Source organism: Anolis sagrei, chromosome 1 (genome assembly GCF_037176765.1).
Source record: "Anolis sagrei isolate rAnoSag1 chromosome 1, rAnoSag1.mat, whole genome shotgun sequence".
NCBI classification, from domain to species: Eukaryota; Metazoa; Chordata; class Lepidosauria; order Squamata; family Dactyloidae; genus Anolis; species Anolis sagrei.
The window spans coordinates 168537481-168554959 of NC_090021.1; the positions used below are offsets into that span (position 1 = coordinate 168537481).

Consider the following 17479-nt stretch of genomic DNA (forward strand, 5'->3'; position numbering starts at 1 on the left):
GCGGCGCTTTCGCCGGGTAAAGTCACGTGGTCACTTTGCGATGGCGGCTCCCGTCTGAGTGTCACGCGAAGGGGCCAACGAGGTTCGTGAAACAGCCGGGGAGGAGGGGGGGGGGGGGCGAAGGTTTCCATGGAGATATTGGAGGAGGGGGCAGAGAGTGAAGGATCCCTCGCCTTGCTATGTTTCCTTTTTAACTTATGCCTTGAAGTCCTTTCTGATTTATGGAGACCCAAATGAACTCTATCACAGAAGGCCCTTCCACACAGCCATGTTAACCCAGAATATCAAGGTAGAAAATCCCACAGTATCTGCTTTGAACTAGGTTATCTCTATCCACACGGCCATATAACCCAGTTCAATGTGGATTTTATGCATCTGTGTGGAAGGGGCCTAAAATAATCTAGTTCAAAGCAGATATTGTGGGTTATTTGAAGCGAGTGACCCCCCAACTCAGAGCCTTTCCACTCAGCTAACCCAGAATATCAAGGCAGAAAATCCGACAATATCTGCTTTAAAGTGGGTTATCTGAGTCCACACTGCCATATATTCAAGTTCAAAGCAGATAATGTGGGGTTTTATTCAGTCATTAATGAATCAGAGAAAAAGGGATAGCACATAGCCTCTTTTTGAGGCCTTTGCCTTTTTTGCCCTTCTAAACTGATAACACTATGTAACACGATTTTTGCTCATGGGATATAAATGTCATTTCCTAACTGGTTCTATCATAAAACATGGAAATTGTTTATTAAACTGCAAAAGCTTTGTTTTTGCAGGAGGGACATCCTGCAACACATTTTGCTCTACTTTTCCAGTGAATGTCTCCAATTCTATGTCTCACAGAATTCAACCTAGTTTGTGGCAGCCACGAAAACAAAGTTTCTGTAGTAGAACAACTACTTTCAAAGTAAGTTCCACACAATTAAACAAGAATCACACTTTTAAATCAGGAACAGAACATTTTTCAAATTTGGTTACTTAGTGTTGTTTTCACTTTCCCTTAAATGGGCAGAACTGCAGGACTGGAAGAGGGAATGCATTTCAAAGAAGAGGTAGAATTGTTAGGAACTGAAAGAGAGATCCTTTTGAAGACTATAAATATTTTTTTCCTATTTCATACTGGCTTCTAGTCTTCTTATATTCAGAAAGTGTGGCAAGGCACATCTTTTCCCCTGGCTTCTAAACATGCTATATGGTAGTATGAATGGGTTGCTGTGAGTTTTTGGGGCTGTATGGCCATGTGCCAGTAGCATTCTCTCATGATGTTTTGTCTGCATGTATGGCAGGCAAACTCAGATTTATTCATAGGTCTGTTGGAAATGGGGCAAGTGGAGTGTATATATATCTGGAATGTCCAGAGTGGGAGAAAGAATCCATATCTGTTTGAAGCAAGTGTGAATGTTGTTTCTCAAGTTGTTATTGATATAGTGTCATGTCTTTCAAGTTGGCCACCATGCAATGAGAGCATCACGGGACTTTCTTGGCAAAAGCCATGGCTGAGTAGGGATTCAAACGCAGAGTCCTAAACCAGTGCTCAAACGACCACACAACAGTGGTTCCTGTTATTTGTACAAGGAAATAAAATTGTTTTTTCACAGAGCATTGAAGTAAGAAAACAAGAAACTGATTCCTCAACCTCTCTCCATCCCATTGCAAATTAAAACATCTGCAAAAGATGGAATCTGGTTTACCCCCGTATCCTTGTCTACAACCCTCATTAGTAATATCTGTGCCCAAGTGAACCCAGTCATTCATGCCAGTTTTCTTTTTTTTTTCACTGTTATGTCAATATTATGATTAGGAGGTCATGATTCCATATTGGGAAATTGCTTTTTCCTGTTAATGATTGATTGTGGCATACAAAATATCTCTTACGGGACTATGACGCAGCTGGTTGGGTGTCAGCTGCATTAAGATCACTACTGACCGAAAGGTCATGAGTTCAAAGCCAGCCCAGGTCGAAGTGAGCTTCCAGTCAATTTGTGTAGCTTATTGTCGACTTTTGCAACCCGAAAGACAGTTGCATCTGTCAAGTAGGAAATTTAGGTACCACCTATGTGTGGGGAGGCTAATTTAACAAATTTACAAGGCCATAAAAAAATCTCCAGCAAAAGCATGCGGGGAATGCGGAAAGTACTTCATCAGTGTCACAGATGGACAGTGAAGCGACAGCTCCCCTGCTGGCCAGAAAATTGGAATGTTAAATAGCCTCTGACTGTCTGTCTGTATGTGTTGTGTGTCTATGGCATTGAATGTTTGCCATGTATGTGTACATTGTCATCTGCTCTGAGTCCCCTGCAGGGTGAGAAGGGTGGAATATAAATACTGTAAATAAATAAACATGTTATTCTGTAGATATGATCATAAAACTGTACAATACAGATGAAATTCACATTTTGAATTGATTTCACAGGTAATCTGTAGAACCCTGATGTGAACGTCTCATTTGTGCTCTGATAATCTTTTAATGAAATTGTTTTCTCTGAAAGAAGCAAAATGAGTTGGAAGCTGAATTGCTTAATACGGACAACGAAACAATTGCAGACATGCCCTTATGTCCCAAATCCTTTTTCTAGAACTGCAGTGAGATCATTTACACTGGGAAATAACAGACATAAGAATATTGTGGAAAATAATCATCTGAGGCAACTCTTGTTTTATGCACCTCCTTGCTGTCTTCAGTCATCTCTTCGGGGGTTTTCTCAAGATGTCCCATCTATCAACACAGAAATGGAAGGCCCAAATGAACAGAAAACTGCTAATGCCCTGTTTGATAACCATAGACCAATCCCAGCACCAATGACTGCCAAAGATCCTCAACATGCATCTGGTTTCTTGACTTCTGCAAGGGAAGGCAGTAGTGCTATTGAAGAAAATGAAGAAAGGAGTGCAGACCGGCAATTCTTTGATGAGCTTCGGAAGTGTACATCTCCCTGCGATGTCCTTGATCTTGTTGCAAAATTTCCAGTCTCTAAAAAGTATGTCAGCAACTGTCTGGCAACCATGTGGATGCTCACAAAAAGACTCTCAGACGACCAGAAGCGCTATGAGAGGAGGCTGATGTTTGAGCACCCCCAGTTTAGTCAAGTCTGCCAGTGTGTTATGCATGAAGCCAAGTTCATGTGGCGTGATGCCTTGGCCTACAGCTTTCTGGCTGTGGTGAAACTGGGGATTCCTCAGAACACCCGGTTGGTTCAGACCCTGCTTAGGGTATGCCAGGTAAGACAAATTACCCTTTTCAGCACAGGAAGGGAAACATTCCCCTTCAAGATGTCAGCCTCATGTAGCATGGCCAATGGGAAAGGATGGTGACTATTACAGTCCAAAACCTTTGGAGGGTCAAAGGTTTCCCATTTCTGTACTGTCTAGTGTGAATATAAAGAGTGGTGACAGAGTATGGTATATAGAGAGCCAGAATCACCAGTGGGCCCTACTATGCAACATTACTAGAAAATGCCTATACCAGCTATAGTTTGAAAAATATATGCCAAAAATTGACTCAACAAACCTGGGCGGAACTATACATGGGTCTGTGTGGTATTTCTGCCTGCCATGACACTACTTTTGGCCTTTTGTAATACTTGCTTTAAAAATGGCGGCAGTTTGACATTTTGTCACCACTGCAGAGAAAGCATAGGGGGGCAGTGCTTCCTTTAAGCTCTCCCTGAACAAACAAAGTGTTTGCCTTAGTCTATCCTGGGAGAACCTGCAAAAGCTTTGACCCCTTCTACCCACTGCAGTGTTGTTGCTTTGGTACTTACTCACTGGAACTGGGAGTTTAGATGGGATTGAGAGAATCTGAAATAAGATCAGATCTCCTCTTATTTTCCCTGCCATGCTGGCAGCTTTTTGGCATATCTTCCTCAGGGTGGGAAGATTCAAAGGGGTTAGCAGAATCTCAAAAAGACACAATCCCCTCTTTTCCCACCACTGTAGTGTTTCTGTAGTGTTTTTTCCACCACAGGCAGAGATGTTAGAAGGGGTTGGAAGAACCTGAATAAAGGTCCAGCCTCCTTGATGCTCTTTACTACCAAAGTGGCTCATTGGCATTTTCTCCCTGGGATAGAAGGGTTCGAAGGGGTCAGGAGAACCTGAATAAAACCCAGAGCCCCTCTACTTTTCATGCTTGTGCATCATCATAGGTGGTCACTCATGACTGAGTATAATTGACTTCCAAAGATAGAGTCTTGACTGTGGATCCGGAAGTGACTGTGGAGACCTATTCTGAATCCTCATGGTTTTTCATAATAAGGGCATGCATTTTCAGATGAAAGGCGGTCCTAACAAGGGTTTGCTTGACATGCCTTCCTCTTAACAAGTCTCTCCCCTTTGCCCTCTATTCATACCTCTTCAAGATCCATAGCACCATTGGAAACATCTGACCTCCAGTTGGAAGGCTCGAGGGCTAAGGCTCCCCAGTTCTTGGTGTTTCTTCCACATTTTTTAAAGTTTAGCTTTCCATCATGTGTTTTTCTTGGAAGACACCTGTACGTGAATTTGTTTTATGTGTGGAAATCACAGTGGTTTTTTGGTATTTCCTCACTAGGACAGGGAGATTAGAGCGCATTGGAAGAAGCTGGAAAAAGCCCTGTTTCACTCAACTCTCTCTGCTGCTGTGTTGTTTTTATGTTTAGTAATCATAAAAACTGAATGTGCAATCATTCTGATCTGAACAAATTGAATTTTCCCCCCAATCATTCTTTTTCCAATCATAATCTAGTGCAGCCTAAATAAACACCCCTTGACTAGAGTCCTGCTGATGCACAATGATCTGTTACACTGTCGTGGTGCACTTTTTGCTCAGTGCTGGTAGAGAAAGATAGAGAACGCTGCTCTGAGGAGAGACGGCTGCCCTTCAGACTCCTAAGCAGTGGGAGCCAAGTGGGTAGCATTGTCTCTAGATAGCACTAGCTTTCATTTATTTCCCCAGTTGTCATTCTACCCTGGCTACTTGTGTTTCTACCATCACTGTCGCTTAATAATAATAATCATCATCATCTATTTATTTATTTATTTATAGACTGCTCTATCTCCTTGAAGGGACTCAGGGTAGTTTCCAACATGTAAGGCAAACATTCAGTGCCAAAAAGTGAAAACAATTCAGACAAATTACATCTGGACACTGCTGGCCAACAGGATCTTACTGCTTGCTAATTTCACTTAAGAGAGTCATAAATCATTGACTGAAAATGTATTAGCTAAAGAGTAATTCCACCTTATTAGTCATTGCTCATGACTAAGTGTTTGGAAAACTGTAATAATTGTTCATTGCATAATTTGGAATTGGAATGAAGGGCAGTTTAAATCTTGACTGGTTAACTTCAACTGCTTGGGTTTTGTTTGCATTTTCTATAGGAACGTCTCAATGAATTTGATGATCGATGCCTCTCCATCCTGGCAACTACTTTGCAAGGAATGGAAAAAAGCAAAAATGTGGACGCTCTTCAGATTGGATTGCAGTAAGAGGAGGGGGGGGGGGTTCTAATAGACACTATGCATGGCACCCATTTGAAATAAGCATGTTTCTACAAAAGCCTCTTTTTGCCAGCTCAGTATAGCTGTGGTTGCAGTGTTTGAGAGCTAAATTAAAGTAGGTAGGCTGTATTTCCAATCTGTAAATAAAGGCAATGGGATACAGCTATACTTTATTTATTTATTTATTTATTTATTTATTTGCAGTATTTATATACCACCTTTCTCACCCCTGAGGGGACTCAAAGCGGTAATTGGATTCTCATTGAGATTTGTGGGCCTGTCTTTTGAGGGTAAATTGTCTTAAGTTTGGGGTGTAAATATTGAACACAACTTGTACAGATTTTGCCTTGGAGTGCCAGATTTGTTCTGGATTGTATACCTTTGAAACAGAGTCTGCTGTAATATAGTTGTGCAAAAATCCTATATTTGGAACTTAATATTTAGAAGCAATAATAGAAGTAGGTCTGTGTGAATCTCAAAGAAGAGAGATTCTTTTCTTGGTTCTGTACTTCGGTTACTTTTTTCTGTCTTCCTGTTTCTCACCTTCGTCCAGGAAGTACTTAAAACACCAGGGTTCAAGCCTTCTAGAATCCTTAACTGGTAATGTCGGAGTCCTTCCTATAATGAACAGCAACAGGCAGTGGTGATTTACTGAGCAAGATGGAGTAGCTGGCTAAGTCCGCACATAGCTATGGACAGAAGAGGAAAAACTGTTGCCATTTATACATTTAAAACAGAGTGTATTCTTTTGTCAAGCTGATTGAACCCTTTGTCTTGTTCATTAGGTTGGTGGTAGAGCAACGCATCCCCAAAATCTCAAATATGTTTATGTTGCAAACTATGATGAAGTGTATTGGGAAGGATGCCCCACTCAGTCTAAAGACAAAACTGGAGGTAAAAAGATAGAAATTATTCGTTCAACCACGTGAATTTGCTCAGAATTTGAAATTGATATTGGAGCCAATAACTGGAGGCTTGTACTAGAACAGAATGGTGCCCATTCCCCCCTCCTCTAATTTTTCCGATGTGTTCCTGACTACACTCTCCCCAGACATTTGAGTTCTCCCTCCCTCCACCCCCCAGTGAAGCAAATCAGTATCCTATGTGATACAGGCACATACACCAAACTAAATTACTTTAGATGTCGAGGACATGGGTTTCATTATAATGAAGGATTTGAACATGTACTCCTGTAATCAAGAATCCAATCCTTTTGCTTCACATTTATTCTGGTGATTGTAGTTATACAATGGAAGCGAATATATTAGCTTCCTTACTTTTCCAGGAAGTTTGATAGAAACAACATACATTGACTAGTGGAATCCATACAGGAAGGGAGAGGAAAATAGAGTATATATTTAAATTTAGATTCCCTTTTTTGTTCAGAAGAATCTGAACTTTTGAGTAATTTATCCAAATCTGAGTTTACTTTCCCTAGTCTTTTGATAGTACAATAGCTAGAAGTTTCTCCTTGTTTCACCAACCCCTGTCAAGTAAGGATATTTATTTTAGTCTGATTCAAATCTCTTTAATTTTAGAACAGGGCATTGAGTCAGATGCACCAATTTACTTTCCCAAATGCTCAACACATGTTCGGTGTATTGGCTGAAATGAATCATCGCTCACTTCCAATTCTGGAAGCTTGTAGCAACAAAGTAATAGGTAAGTCTTAAAGAATGTGTGATTTTTTTTCTCTTTCTTATATCATCTCCCCATAATTATAACATCCTCATGTCCTGTTCTTTTTTGAACGCTTGAAGGAGAATAGCTAGCAGAGGAGCAGGAAAAATGGCAGAAATAGGAATGATTGGTTGTTCATGGAACATTTTTCTCTGAAATATTTAACATAGTCATATTTGATACAGTTCAAGCTAAAGGTTGGTGTTCAAACAGTGGGTTCAAAAGTTCCAAAAAGCAGTGCATCTAGTCTAAGGAGTCCTAGAACATTATATGTATTTTGGAACTGCTCCTGTTATTACAAAACAAATGGATTTTTTTTTTTTAAAAAAGTGGTGGTCAGGGGTGAAAAATTGGTTCTTTTATGACAAGAAGATCAGAAGAAAAATTCCCTTGGCTAGCACTAATTCCTTATGTCATCATTTACCCTGTGTTCTGGTGTAATTTAACATGGGTGGGTGTTGTTGTTTTCACAAATTAAATGGCCAAATATGTTTTTAATTCAGCTCCATCTCAAAAGTCTTGATATACTTAATAAAACATTTTCTTATATTCTTTATTTCAGAAAATATCCAGGGAATGCCATTTTGGCCACTACTAACTATTTTGAGGTCTTGCAGAGACCTCTATTATCGCAACAGCGCACTCTTTTCTGCAGTAGCAGATTATACTGCCACAGCTTTCTACATGTGGGACATAAAGCAGGTACTGTTTCTGAGGGGCCTTTACACTTGTCCACATGTGCGTGTACAAATGAGGTATCTGTGTGGCATTTGAGTAATAGGTCATTGTAGCCTCTGGTTATCATTATATACTAAAGTTGCCTGAGATTTTGAATATTTGTTGCTACTATAACTGCATGCTGCAGCTGAGAGAGCAGAGTTCTGTGTTCTAACAGTTGAATATGAGGTGATATCACACACACACACATACACAAAGCTCTGGTGAAGAACTCTTTGGTTGGGCACATTAATGTTACAGCAGTATCCTGGTTTTGCATCAGTCTAGGTTTTATAGTGTATAACTTTGAAACACAATTCCCTAAGTGTCTGTGTAGATTAAAATTCCCAGAGCATTGCAGAAAGTGTATAAATCTGTTATAGAGACAAACTGTAAATTAAGATAAAATATATTTAAATTTTAATTTAAAATATATGGAAGTCAGATGTTTGAAACTTGGGAACTGCCTGCATATATTTTAAATATATTTTAACTATTAGATTTAATCTCACTTCCTATCCCTGAGAAAACAGGAAGTGGGAGAAATCTATCCCTAGGCAGGGATAACTCCTCATGAAAGAATTATCATGGGGAAAAGGAATCTCAATTAAGCTTTATCACCAATCCTTTTTTCTACAAGCCATTTTTTTCACAATCCAATGATCACAGAGACAGAAAGTGAGGTGCAATCTTCTGAATAGGAGCACAGAAAGCAAAACAAACACCATGGGAGTGTTAATCCTTCTCTAGGCTGTCCAAAACAGGTGCTATCTATCATTGGAGTAACATTTTAAAAATGTACCTGTTCTGACTTTCATACAAATTTAATTTAAGAACAAGCCTACAGAACCCATCTTGTTTATAAACAAAAAAGTGACCAATTGTTGAATTACAGTGACAGCAAATAGAAGGCATGACAATTTGGATTTCACAGTTGAGTTTATCTTCAGATTATACTGCCTTGTAGAAGTATCTACACCCTTTGACTATTCCACTTTTTGTTGTGTCACAATCTGGATTTAAAATGGTTTTGATTGTCTTTGGTACCATTAGATGTACACAAGATGCTAAATACCAAATATTTTTTATTGTAGCACAAACCTTAAGTAAACAATGACAATCTGGCACTGGTTAAATACTTCTGCAGTGCACTCTGCATCCTGATGATTCATACTATCATTTCTGGATTGAACTGGGATTATTGAGTTCTGAACCGAATTTCATGATTAATAACCATCCCTACTCTGAACATTATGTACATTTTTCTTCTTGGTTTCAAGGTAGTCCTCTTCCTTTTGGCATTTGAGAATCTTGGCTTTCGGCCTGTTCATCTGATGGATATGTTTGCTGAGAAAATGATGTCTCGTCCTGAATCTTTGAACATGAAAGACACAGTGTCTGTTCTGAAATGCTATTCTAGTCTTAATCATACTCCCAAAGGCCAAAAGAACAGGTAGGTTCTGGTTTAGGAAAAATCATTTTGTGATAATTTCAGAATAATTAAATTATCTAGAAGAAAATCACAACTTGGAACACAATTATTCTGTGGAATCATTTCATTGTGATAGCTATTGTCAAGGTGGTAATTCCTATTAGTTTTTTAGACAATCTGCAATGGCTGGGAGGTTTGACAGGCTATCTTATCTATCTATCTATCTATCTATCTATCTATATCTGGAGTGGGTGTTTCTAAGGAACACAGCATGTTCCTAAACAAATAATAAATATTAAATAAATAAACAAAGCATGGCCCTCGTGATATTTTGATTATCATCAACCTCATGTAGTGTCTATGTATTCAGAAAAGAATGTGCAAGGCAAGCTAAAAGGCAAAATCCCTCTGAATAAGTCTTGCCAAGGAAAATCAATGATAGCTTCAAATTGGGGTCACTGCCAATAAGAAACAACCTGAAGGCAAATAACAAAAGAAAGTACGGATATTCTCCATTGGTCTGCATTCTTTCTTAAATATAGATTGTGTATCACTGGTAACCATAGTTCTGATACTTGGGCAAATATATGATTGACTTCTTTGTGCTAAAACTGTTATAAATATAACAGAACCTTCAGATGAATTGCACCTTGGAAGGATTTTCAGAAGAATATGCCATTTCTGCATTCTTCTATTTTTGACTTTTATCCTGAGAAATGCCTATGTATGACCTGCATGTTGAATACATAATTGTATGAATGAGTGATTTACCCACATACATATTAAATACCCATTTCATTCTTGGTATTGATCCAAATTCAATTAGTAACATACTTTCTATAAAATTGTTAGCGTTCAGAACACTAACTTGAATAGTTAATTTTAGTACAGATGCTGTTACCCCATAACAAACTCACATATCAATGGAATGGCTGTAGAAATTAAATGGTTCTTTGTATACAATGATATTTCTATTAAGAATTTTTTTTGTCATGTCAGGAGCGACCTGAGAAACTGCAAGTCGCTTCTGGTGTGAGAGAATTGGCCGTCTGCAAGGACGTTGCCCAGGGACGCCCAGATGATTTGATGTTTTATCATCCTTGTGGGAGGCTTTTCTCATGTCCCAGCATGAGGAGCTGGAGCTGATAGAGGGAGCTCATCCACCTCTCCCCGGATTCTAACCTGCGACCTGTCAGTCTTCAGTCCTGCCGGCACAGGGGTTTAACCTACTGTGCCACCGGGGGCTCCATGATATTAGGAAATACTAATGTATCTGTTTGTCAAGGATGAAACATGTATGTGGCATTTTTGCAAATGTGTAGAATCGAACACATTGTTGTGCTTACAAACCTATTTGTGTCTCTACCAATATGGAGTACATGTATTGCATTTTAATCCTTTCACTATATTTTTAGTATAACTATTTTGTGATGGCATGCTTTAATGTATGTATTTTATGGTACATATTTTATGATGATGTGTTTTAATTCTGTGCCCTGCCCTGAGCCATGAGAGGCAGGTAATAACAGAAGGCAGGCAGTAAACAGAGTATTATATTATTATCTGTCTAATTGTGATTTTTTGTGTGACTGTATTTATCTTCCCACATTTTTAAAGATTTCTTGAGGCGCTGAATAGTGTCTTGAAGACTTATCTCTCCAGAATCTCTAATGTGGACTTACTAAGGGCTGTATATTCTTTCTGCATTTTTGGATATCTTCCACAACCAGCACTTGATCAACTACTACAAGATGAAATCCTCCATGATCTGGTAACATCAGGTCAGTGCCTTGTTTTGACTCTTTGTCCAAATCAAAGCTGAGGTCAGACAGCTCCAGGATTGTCTTTGTTACAGGAATGTGTGTTTAATATTGTGTAAGACTTCCATTAAAATATTATTTAGTAAAAAGGGCATTTCTATCTACAGTTTCACAGTATTACTTCCAAGGTTTTAGCCAGAATTCCTGGAACAAAGGGAGGAATTGTGTGTCTTCGAGATGTTGGATTGCAGCTGTTAGCATTACTTTGCTTCATTCAAATTATTCTTGTTACAGATGTAACCCAAGAGGAACTGTCAGCTTCAGCTGTCAAAATATTCACTTGACAACAGTGTTTCCATTTCTTTTATTTCCTTCAGCCGGCCAGAATGTGGAACAAAACGAAATAATGCTGCATGCCATCAATGTTTGCCTTGAACTTGATGGAAATTCATTGACTAAACGAGCAGCTTTACCAACAGAGAAGCTCCCTTCACCCTCTGCTTGGGATTTTCTTGATGTTCAGGAGGTGCTGCTTACGCTTCTGGGAGATAAAAGTCTGTTCCGAGAAAACTTACAGTTAGCAAATGGCTACAACATAGGTATGAATATGGCGTTCTTAGTTTTGCCTTTAAATAATCATGGATGTTATTTTTTATTTTGTTTCAGAAGCAGTGCATAGATAATACAAAACTGATAAAATAGAAGGATCACAAGTGACTAAACAATTTTGACCCAAAAGAGGCAATAGCAACTGTATTGACTGTAGCTTTAAACAATTCTTCCTCTGTACATGAGGCAGGGCATTGTAGGCAAGCACACAAATGCAGAGTCATTTGTTCTACGCCACAGTTGCACAAGGTGGAGGGTTCTTCTAGGTAGTTCAATTTTGCCAGGTTGTCTTTTGATCTTGCCACTCCACTTCTGAGTCTATTTGGGGACTTCCAAGTTGCCCATTCGTGGTTGGCCCTGGAGGCAGACCCTCATGGGGGGGGGGGGGGGGGCATCCAATTGGGATTTCCTGGTATAGCTGCCCAGAGGGATACTCTTCTTGTTGCTGGGGGAACATTAGGGGAAGTGGTGGTTCTCAGGAGGCTTTCCCTTGATTTGAGTCTATCCTGGATGTTGGTTTGATATGAAAGACCTGAAATAAATGAGTGGAAAGGGAGGAGCTATGAGCACACAAGGCATCTAAATGTCTTGCAATATTTTTTAAATATTTTAAATTTTCTTTTTCCACCAGATTTTGAAATCTTAATGGATGCAAGCACAAGAGTAGCAATGCCAAATACTGATCCTGATCAGTTAGGAGATAATTCTAACATTCAAAGGTATGTTTATCAGAATGTAATCTTCTTGGCATACAGTGTTGCAAGGTTTTCTCCCAGATTCAACACTTTCTTAATCTGTTAAACATCTAGATCTCATTTATTTACTGGATATTCTGTTGTTTAAATCAAGAATGAAAATTATGCAGTCCTTTGAAACATCATTACACATGTTGTTAGACTGCATTTTCCAACATTCCTCATCATTCCCCGTCGCCTAGGAGTGCTAAGGTTGCTGCAAATTGTAATTTGGCAACATCTGATGTCCTTTCCTGGCATGAATCTATTTGCTCTTCTCAACTTAAGTAGACTCATTAAATCAATGGGACATAGAAAGACAGTAGCTTAATCATTCAGCTCTTGGTTCAGTGGGTCTACTCAGGACTAACTGTTAGATTTAGATCCACAGGATTTAGCAAAATGTTCAACTAGGATAAATAAGTTTAGTGAGGAGAGTGGTATAAAGACAGCTACTTGGTGTTGAGCTATTTGCATCGCAAAATCACATGTTAATCAAATCAGATTTATAACTAATAATTCACTTGTTTGGTTGTCTGTGGTGAGTAAGAATTTCCTGTCTGCAGCTTGGATACAGACTTTTATACATTGGAGGATGCTTTAAGATCCATAGAAGAAAATGGAGACATATCTCACAGTGCTCAAAAGGTGGTTTTATTAATCAAAAAGCCTAACGTGTTTGGTCAAGGTATACTCTTAAAGCTTCTTCAGAGGATATAAAATCATAAAAGGAAAACATATAACTTACACATAAAATTTCAATTATATAGATATACTGACTGGCCCATACATACCTACTTTTCTTTGTTAGAATGTTTGTTTTGAAAATGTAAACAGAGACTGTTCAGAAGTTAGAAGACATTTGTTTCTTATGCCCTAATGACTGATTCCCAAACTTTGGTCCCTCAGGTGTTTTGGACTTCCAACTTTCAGAAGCCTTAGCTGCCTTGGTCATCAGTCAGGAAGTCTGAAACTTCCGGAGGGTCAAAGTTTGGGAATTACAGACATCACTGTCACCATGGGTTTGTGATTCAGTAGCTGAGGAATAGCCAGAAGACCAAATTTCCCCGTATCCCTATTGCAAAGAAGAGAAAACTTTTCTCGAGAGCTAGGGAAGGGGAGTGGTTGTTTTTATCTTCCCTATTTCCTATGAACCCATTTTGGGATAGAGAGGAAAGAGACCAAAATGGGGACAGACAACAAGGCACAGCACTATATTTTACTAAAACAAATTATTATTATTATTATTATTATTAATAATAATAATAATTATTATTATTATTATTAACTTTATTTGTGCACCGCTAACATCTCCCGAAGGACTCGTTGCGGCTTACAAAGGCCAAGGCCTCAATAAAACAATAGTATAACAATACACATACACCATAAGGCAAATCAAAATATTAAAGCAATAGACAGTAAACAGCAAAAACAATACACCATAACACAGTAAAACTAAGGCCAGCCAAGTGTAATGGGTACAGATTAAAAGTGCTGAGTATGCCGAGTGAAATATAAGGATTTTGGGTAAGTGCCATGTGCGGACAATCTTAAATCTCTAATAAAGTGCTTCTGGGATGTGTTGCTGGAGTTTCCTATTCTGGAAAGGCACACCGGAATAGCCAGGTCTTCAAGCTCTTCCTAAAGACTGCCAACGTAGGGGCTTGTCCTTGGGGAGGGCGTTCCAGAGTTACCCTCAATGGACAAAGAATATGTCCATTGGAAAAAAAATGCAAAATTTGTTTGTGGAAGTCTTTGTTGTTGTGATCAGTAGCTTATTTGTGAGTACTAGTTCCAACTAAATAGATCAGTTAAATCAATGGGAATTAACCAAGATAATTATGGTTCCTTAGGTATGTATAAATTGGAAACTAAATAGATTAAAAAAATGGAAACTAATAGATATTGGCTAAGAGTTGGACTCATAAGTCCTCCAGATGCCATGAGATTACAATCCTTAACAGCACAGCAGGCATGTAGCCCGGGGGGGGGGGGGCTGAAGCTGAAATTTTCATGGTGGTTCGCGAAAAGGCCTTATTGGTGCATTATTTAAACTGTTATGTTTATTCATATCATGATCTGATCACCATACTCAATATATCCCATATGCATGGGGGTATTGGGGTAATGATACAAAAGGTTTGCTAGGCTAGACCCTCTTTCACTCAGACTCAGCCCCCCCCCGAAACTCAGCCCCCCCCCCCCGAAACCCCCCCTGAAAAAAAATTCAGCCCCCCCCCCCCCCCCCCCGAAACGAAATCCTGGCTACGGGCCTGCAGCACAGACAGTGGGGAGGAATGTTGGGAGTGGCAGTTCAACAACATCTTGAGTTTTAGGCCATGGCTTTGATAAACCAATGACTGTGACATTCATCAGACTAATGCAGTCACTCAGTTAACGCTCTTGTTGGTTTTAGGATAGCTTTGCTGTGTGCCCCTGCATCTGCCTTCTGTTTTGACTCAAGGCATCCCCGAGGACGGTTGGCGATGAAAATGAGGCACTTACACCTTTTAGGCTATCGTGTGATCCTGGTAGGTAAAAGCAAAATGGTCTTGTATTATCACAGGATCCCGTGATACCAACTGTGAATAGAAAATGAGAACCCAGATCATCGTTCCATCTTTGCGTGTCTTGTAAGAAATGTGTTGATGGTGACAACAATGATCAAAATCCCTGCTGTCCTTTTTATTCAGACAGGTTTTTAAAGATGTTTAAGTCAGGGGTTGCTGTGGTTTTTAGTTTAAATATTTATGCATTGATTTGCATTGAATTTTAAATACCTATCATATTTAATTCTGTTTTAATGTTTATATATTCATAGATTTTAAATTGTACTGGAACCCTTTTAATGTAAGCTACTTTGAGTCTCCTTGTAGAGAGAGAGAGAATAATAATAATAATAATAATAATAATAATAATAAATACATAAATAAATGCTACCACTAGGGAAAAGGTATTAGTCTGAACCTGGATGTAAAAAACTATTTTTAAAAGTATGAATTCATTTATTCGGAAGCATTGCAGAAACTATAAGAAGGTATATATTTTTATTATCTGGTTTGGATGTATGAACTCTTGAACTTGAAAAACATATAGTTTGCAAAGAGGTAGCCAGGACAGTGTGTTTTGGAGTTCAGTATGGCATAGGATTTCTGGATTGTCATCCATTTAATCAAATAAGAGAAGTGTTACAGAATGTAGGAAGGATAAATCAAAGGAATAAATTCAGAATGAAATCAAACCCACACAGAAAAATAAATTCCAATAATTTCATTAAATTGTTATATATTTAAAGCAATCTGATTGGCTATTCACGAAATCAGTGTTGACAATGACATTAAACATCTTGGCCTTGCTAATTTCTTAAATGCATGTCAGATTTTTTTTAAAAAAAGCTGTTACCGTTATTCAGGCCACAGCTAATAGATCTAGATAGCCTGCAACTCTTTTGTTTGCACTAAAAGTGCAAGTGTTGTCATCATCATGATTATCTACTTTGACTTTCAGGACAGTTATTGTAGCCTCAGTGGTTGTTTGGATGCTGCTTTTGAATACTGTAAATATCTCTTCCATGTATCAGATCTGTCTACTTACAGGACTTCTATTTAGATTCAAAAATGACATTCTTTTCTTCTTTTTTCGGTGGAGATTCATTACCCGGAATTCCAAAAACTGAAGAAAGAAGAGGCTCATGAATTCTTAAAAGGAGAAATATTTTCAGCAGAAGCATGTTCACTTTCTAATTAGAACATCCAACGACTGTTTAATCTAGACAGCAGTCTTTCGCCTACTATTTGCTAGGAGTAAGGCCCTATATTGTTTACTGGTTACTCTCCTGTGATAAAGGCTCAAGCTACTATGAGAGTATATATCAGTGAACCAATCAATCTATCAAGAAATCATGTGAGGAAGATCTCCCTGCATACATATAAAAGCTCATCCTGATGGGCTTCTTGCATTTTCCCATGTTTCTGTGCGTGAAATCAGGGATGGACACTAGATTTGCTAGATTGCTAGATTGCAAATCCCTCCATTTCTCACCATTGCTTAAAACTGATCAGAATTGTAGTACACAGCATCTGAAGGATTACATGTTGTTCGCCCCTAATGGGTAAAAAGGGAGGGGAAATGTAACACTGGAATTGTGCCCCATTGTGATTTGAACTGCCCTGACACTTTGCTAAGAGGATATTTGCTGAATTGCGCTGTGTACTTAAAATATTCAGACTATATTATATGGTTTGCTCTTGACTCACAGTTAGAGCAAAAGCAGGATATATTGTATAAATAAGTTAATGAACATCTGAAAGCTAATTGAATGGTTTACATTTTATCACAGAAAAAATAAAATTCAAATATAACTCAAGTGTATTCCATCTCCATAGCATTTTCTCATGACGTGTTCACTTGTGTCTTCTCTTGTAACTAGTTTTGATGTGTTTTCATGCAGTAAGAGGTGTGGACACTAGGCATGGTTAGAGTCACTCAGGTAACTCGTAGCTCGTAATAATTTTGTTAAAATTACCTTTTTGAAGCAATATCAAAGCTTTTTTTAAAAAAAGCAGAAGTCCCTTTGCCCTTTTGAATCTTTTTCCGCCATTTTTGTTTCAACTCAGGAAGTGAGTCAGAAATAACTCGGCTTTTCCCAGCTTCTAGTCCCTGGCCTCGGATCAAGCCAGAGAAGCCAGTTTTAAACCAGAGAAGGAAGGAATTTCCTGGCCTCGGCTTAAGCCAGAGAAGTCAGTTTAAAACTAGAGAAGAAAGGAATTTCCTGGCCTCGGCTCAAGCCAGAGAAGCCGGTTTTAAAGCCTGAGAAGCCAGTTTTAAAGTCAGAGAAGCCAGTTTTAAACCAGATCAGGAAGGAATTTCCTGGCCTCAGCTTAAGCCAGAGAAGCCAGTTTAAAACCAGAGAAAGAAGGAATTTCCTGGCCTCGGCTCAAGCCAGAGAAGCCGGTTTTAAAGCCAGAGAAGTCAGTTTTAAAGTCAGAGAAGCCAGTTTTAAAGCAGAGCAGGAGGGAATTTCCTCCATTTGCTTCCATTTGCTTTTTCCCGCTTCTGGTCCCTGGCCTTGGCTC

At 38.8% G+C, this 17479-nt stretch overlaps 1 protein-coding gene across 4 annotated transcripts; it reads left to right on the forward strand.

The window, feature by feature from the left end:
* On the forward strand, window positions 1-16770 carry FASTKD2 (FAST kinase domains 2). 4 transcript variants are annotated; one of them, XM_060782724.2, is made up of 13 exons: window positions 1-82; window positions 774-904; window positions 2411-3216; window positions 5353-5456; window positions 6258-6366; window positions 7011-7134; window positions 7715-7854; window positions 9150-9322; window positions 10919-11082; window positions 11439-11660; window positions 12302-12389; window positions 14821-14935; window positions 16053-16770. In XM_060782724.2, the coding sequence occupies exons 3-13, from the start codon at window positions 2494-2496 to the stop codon at window positions 16149-16151; spliced, it is 2061 nt and encodes a 686-aa protein (XP_060638707.2). In that variant the 5' UTR covers window positions 1-82; window positions 774-904; window positions 2411-2493; the 3' UTR covers window positions 16152-16770. The 4 variants fall into 4 exon arrangements, with proteins under 4 accessions (XP_060638707.2, XP_060638697.2, XP_060638724.2 ...); XM_060782741.2 differs by having other exon boundaries at window positions 20-82; window positions 841-904; XM_060782733.2 differs by having other exon boundaries at window positions 26-82; window positions 813-904.
* Window positions 16771-17479: the final 709 nt, after the last annotated feature.

Bases quoted from the DNA above. Each gene is read 5' to 3' on its own strand.
- FASTKD2 (XM_060782724.2), top strand. From the start codon at position 2,494: ATGAGTTGGAAGCTGAATTGCTTAATACGGACAACGAAACAATTGCAG. The intron at 3,217-5,352 runs GTAAGACAAATT...CATTTTCTATAG, and splicing joins CCCTGCTTAGGGTATGCCAG to GAACGTCTCAATGAATTTGA. The intron at 11,083-11,438 runs GTCAGTGCCTTG...TATTTCCTTCAG, and splicing joins CCATGATCTGGTAACATCAG to CCGGCCAGAATGTGGAACAA.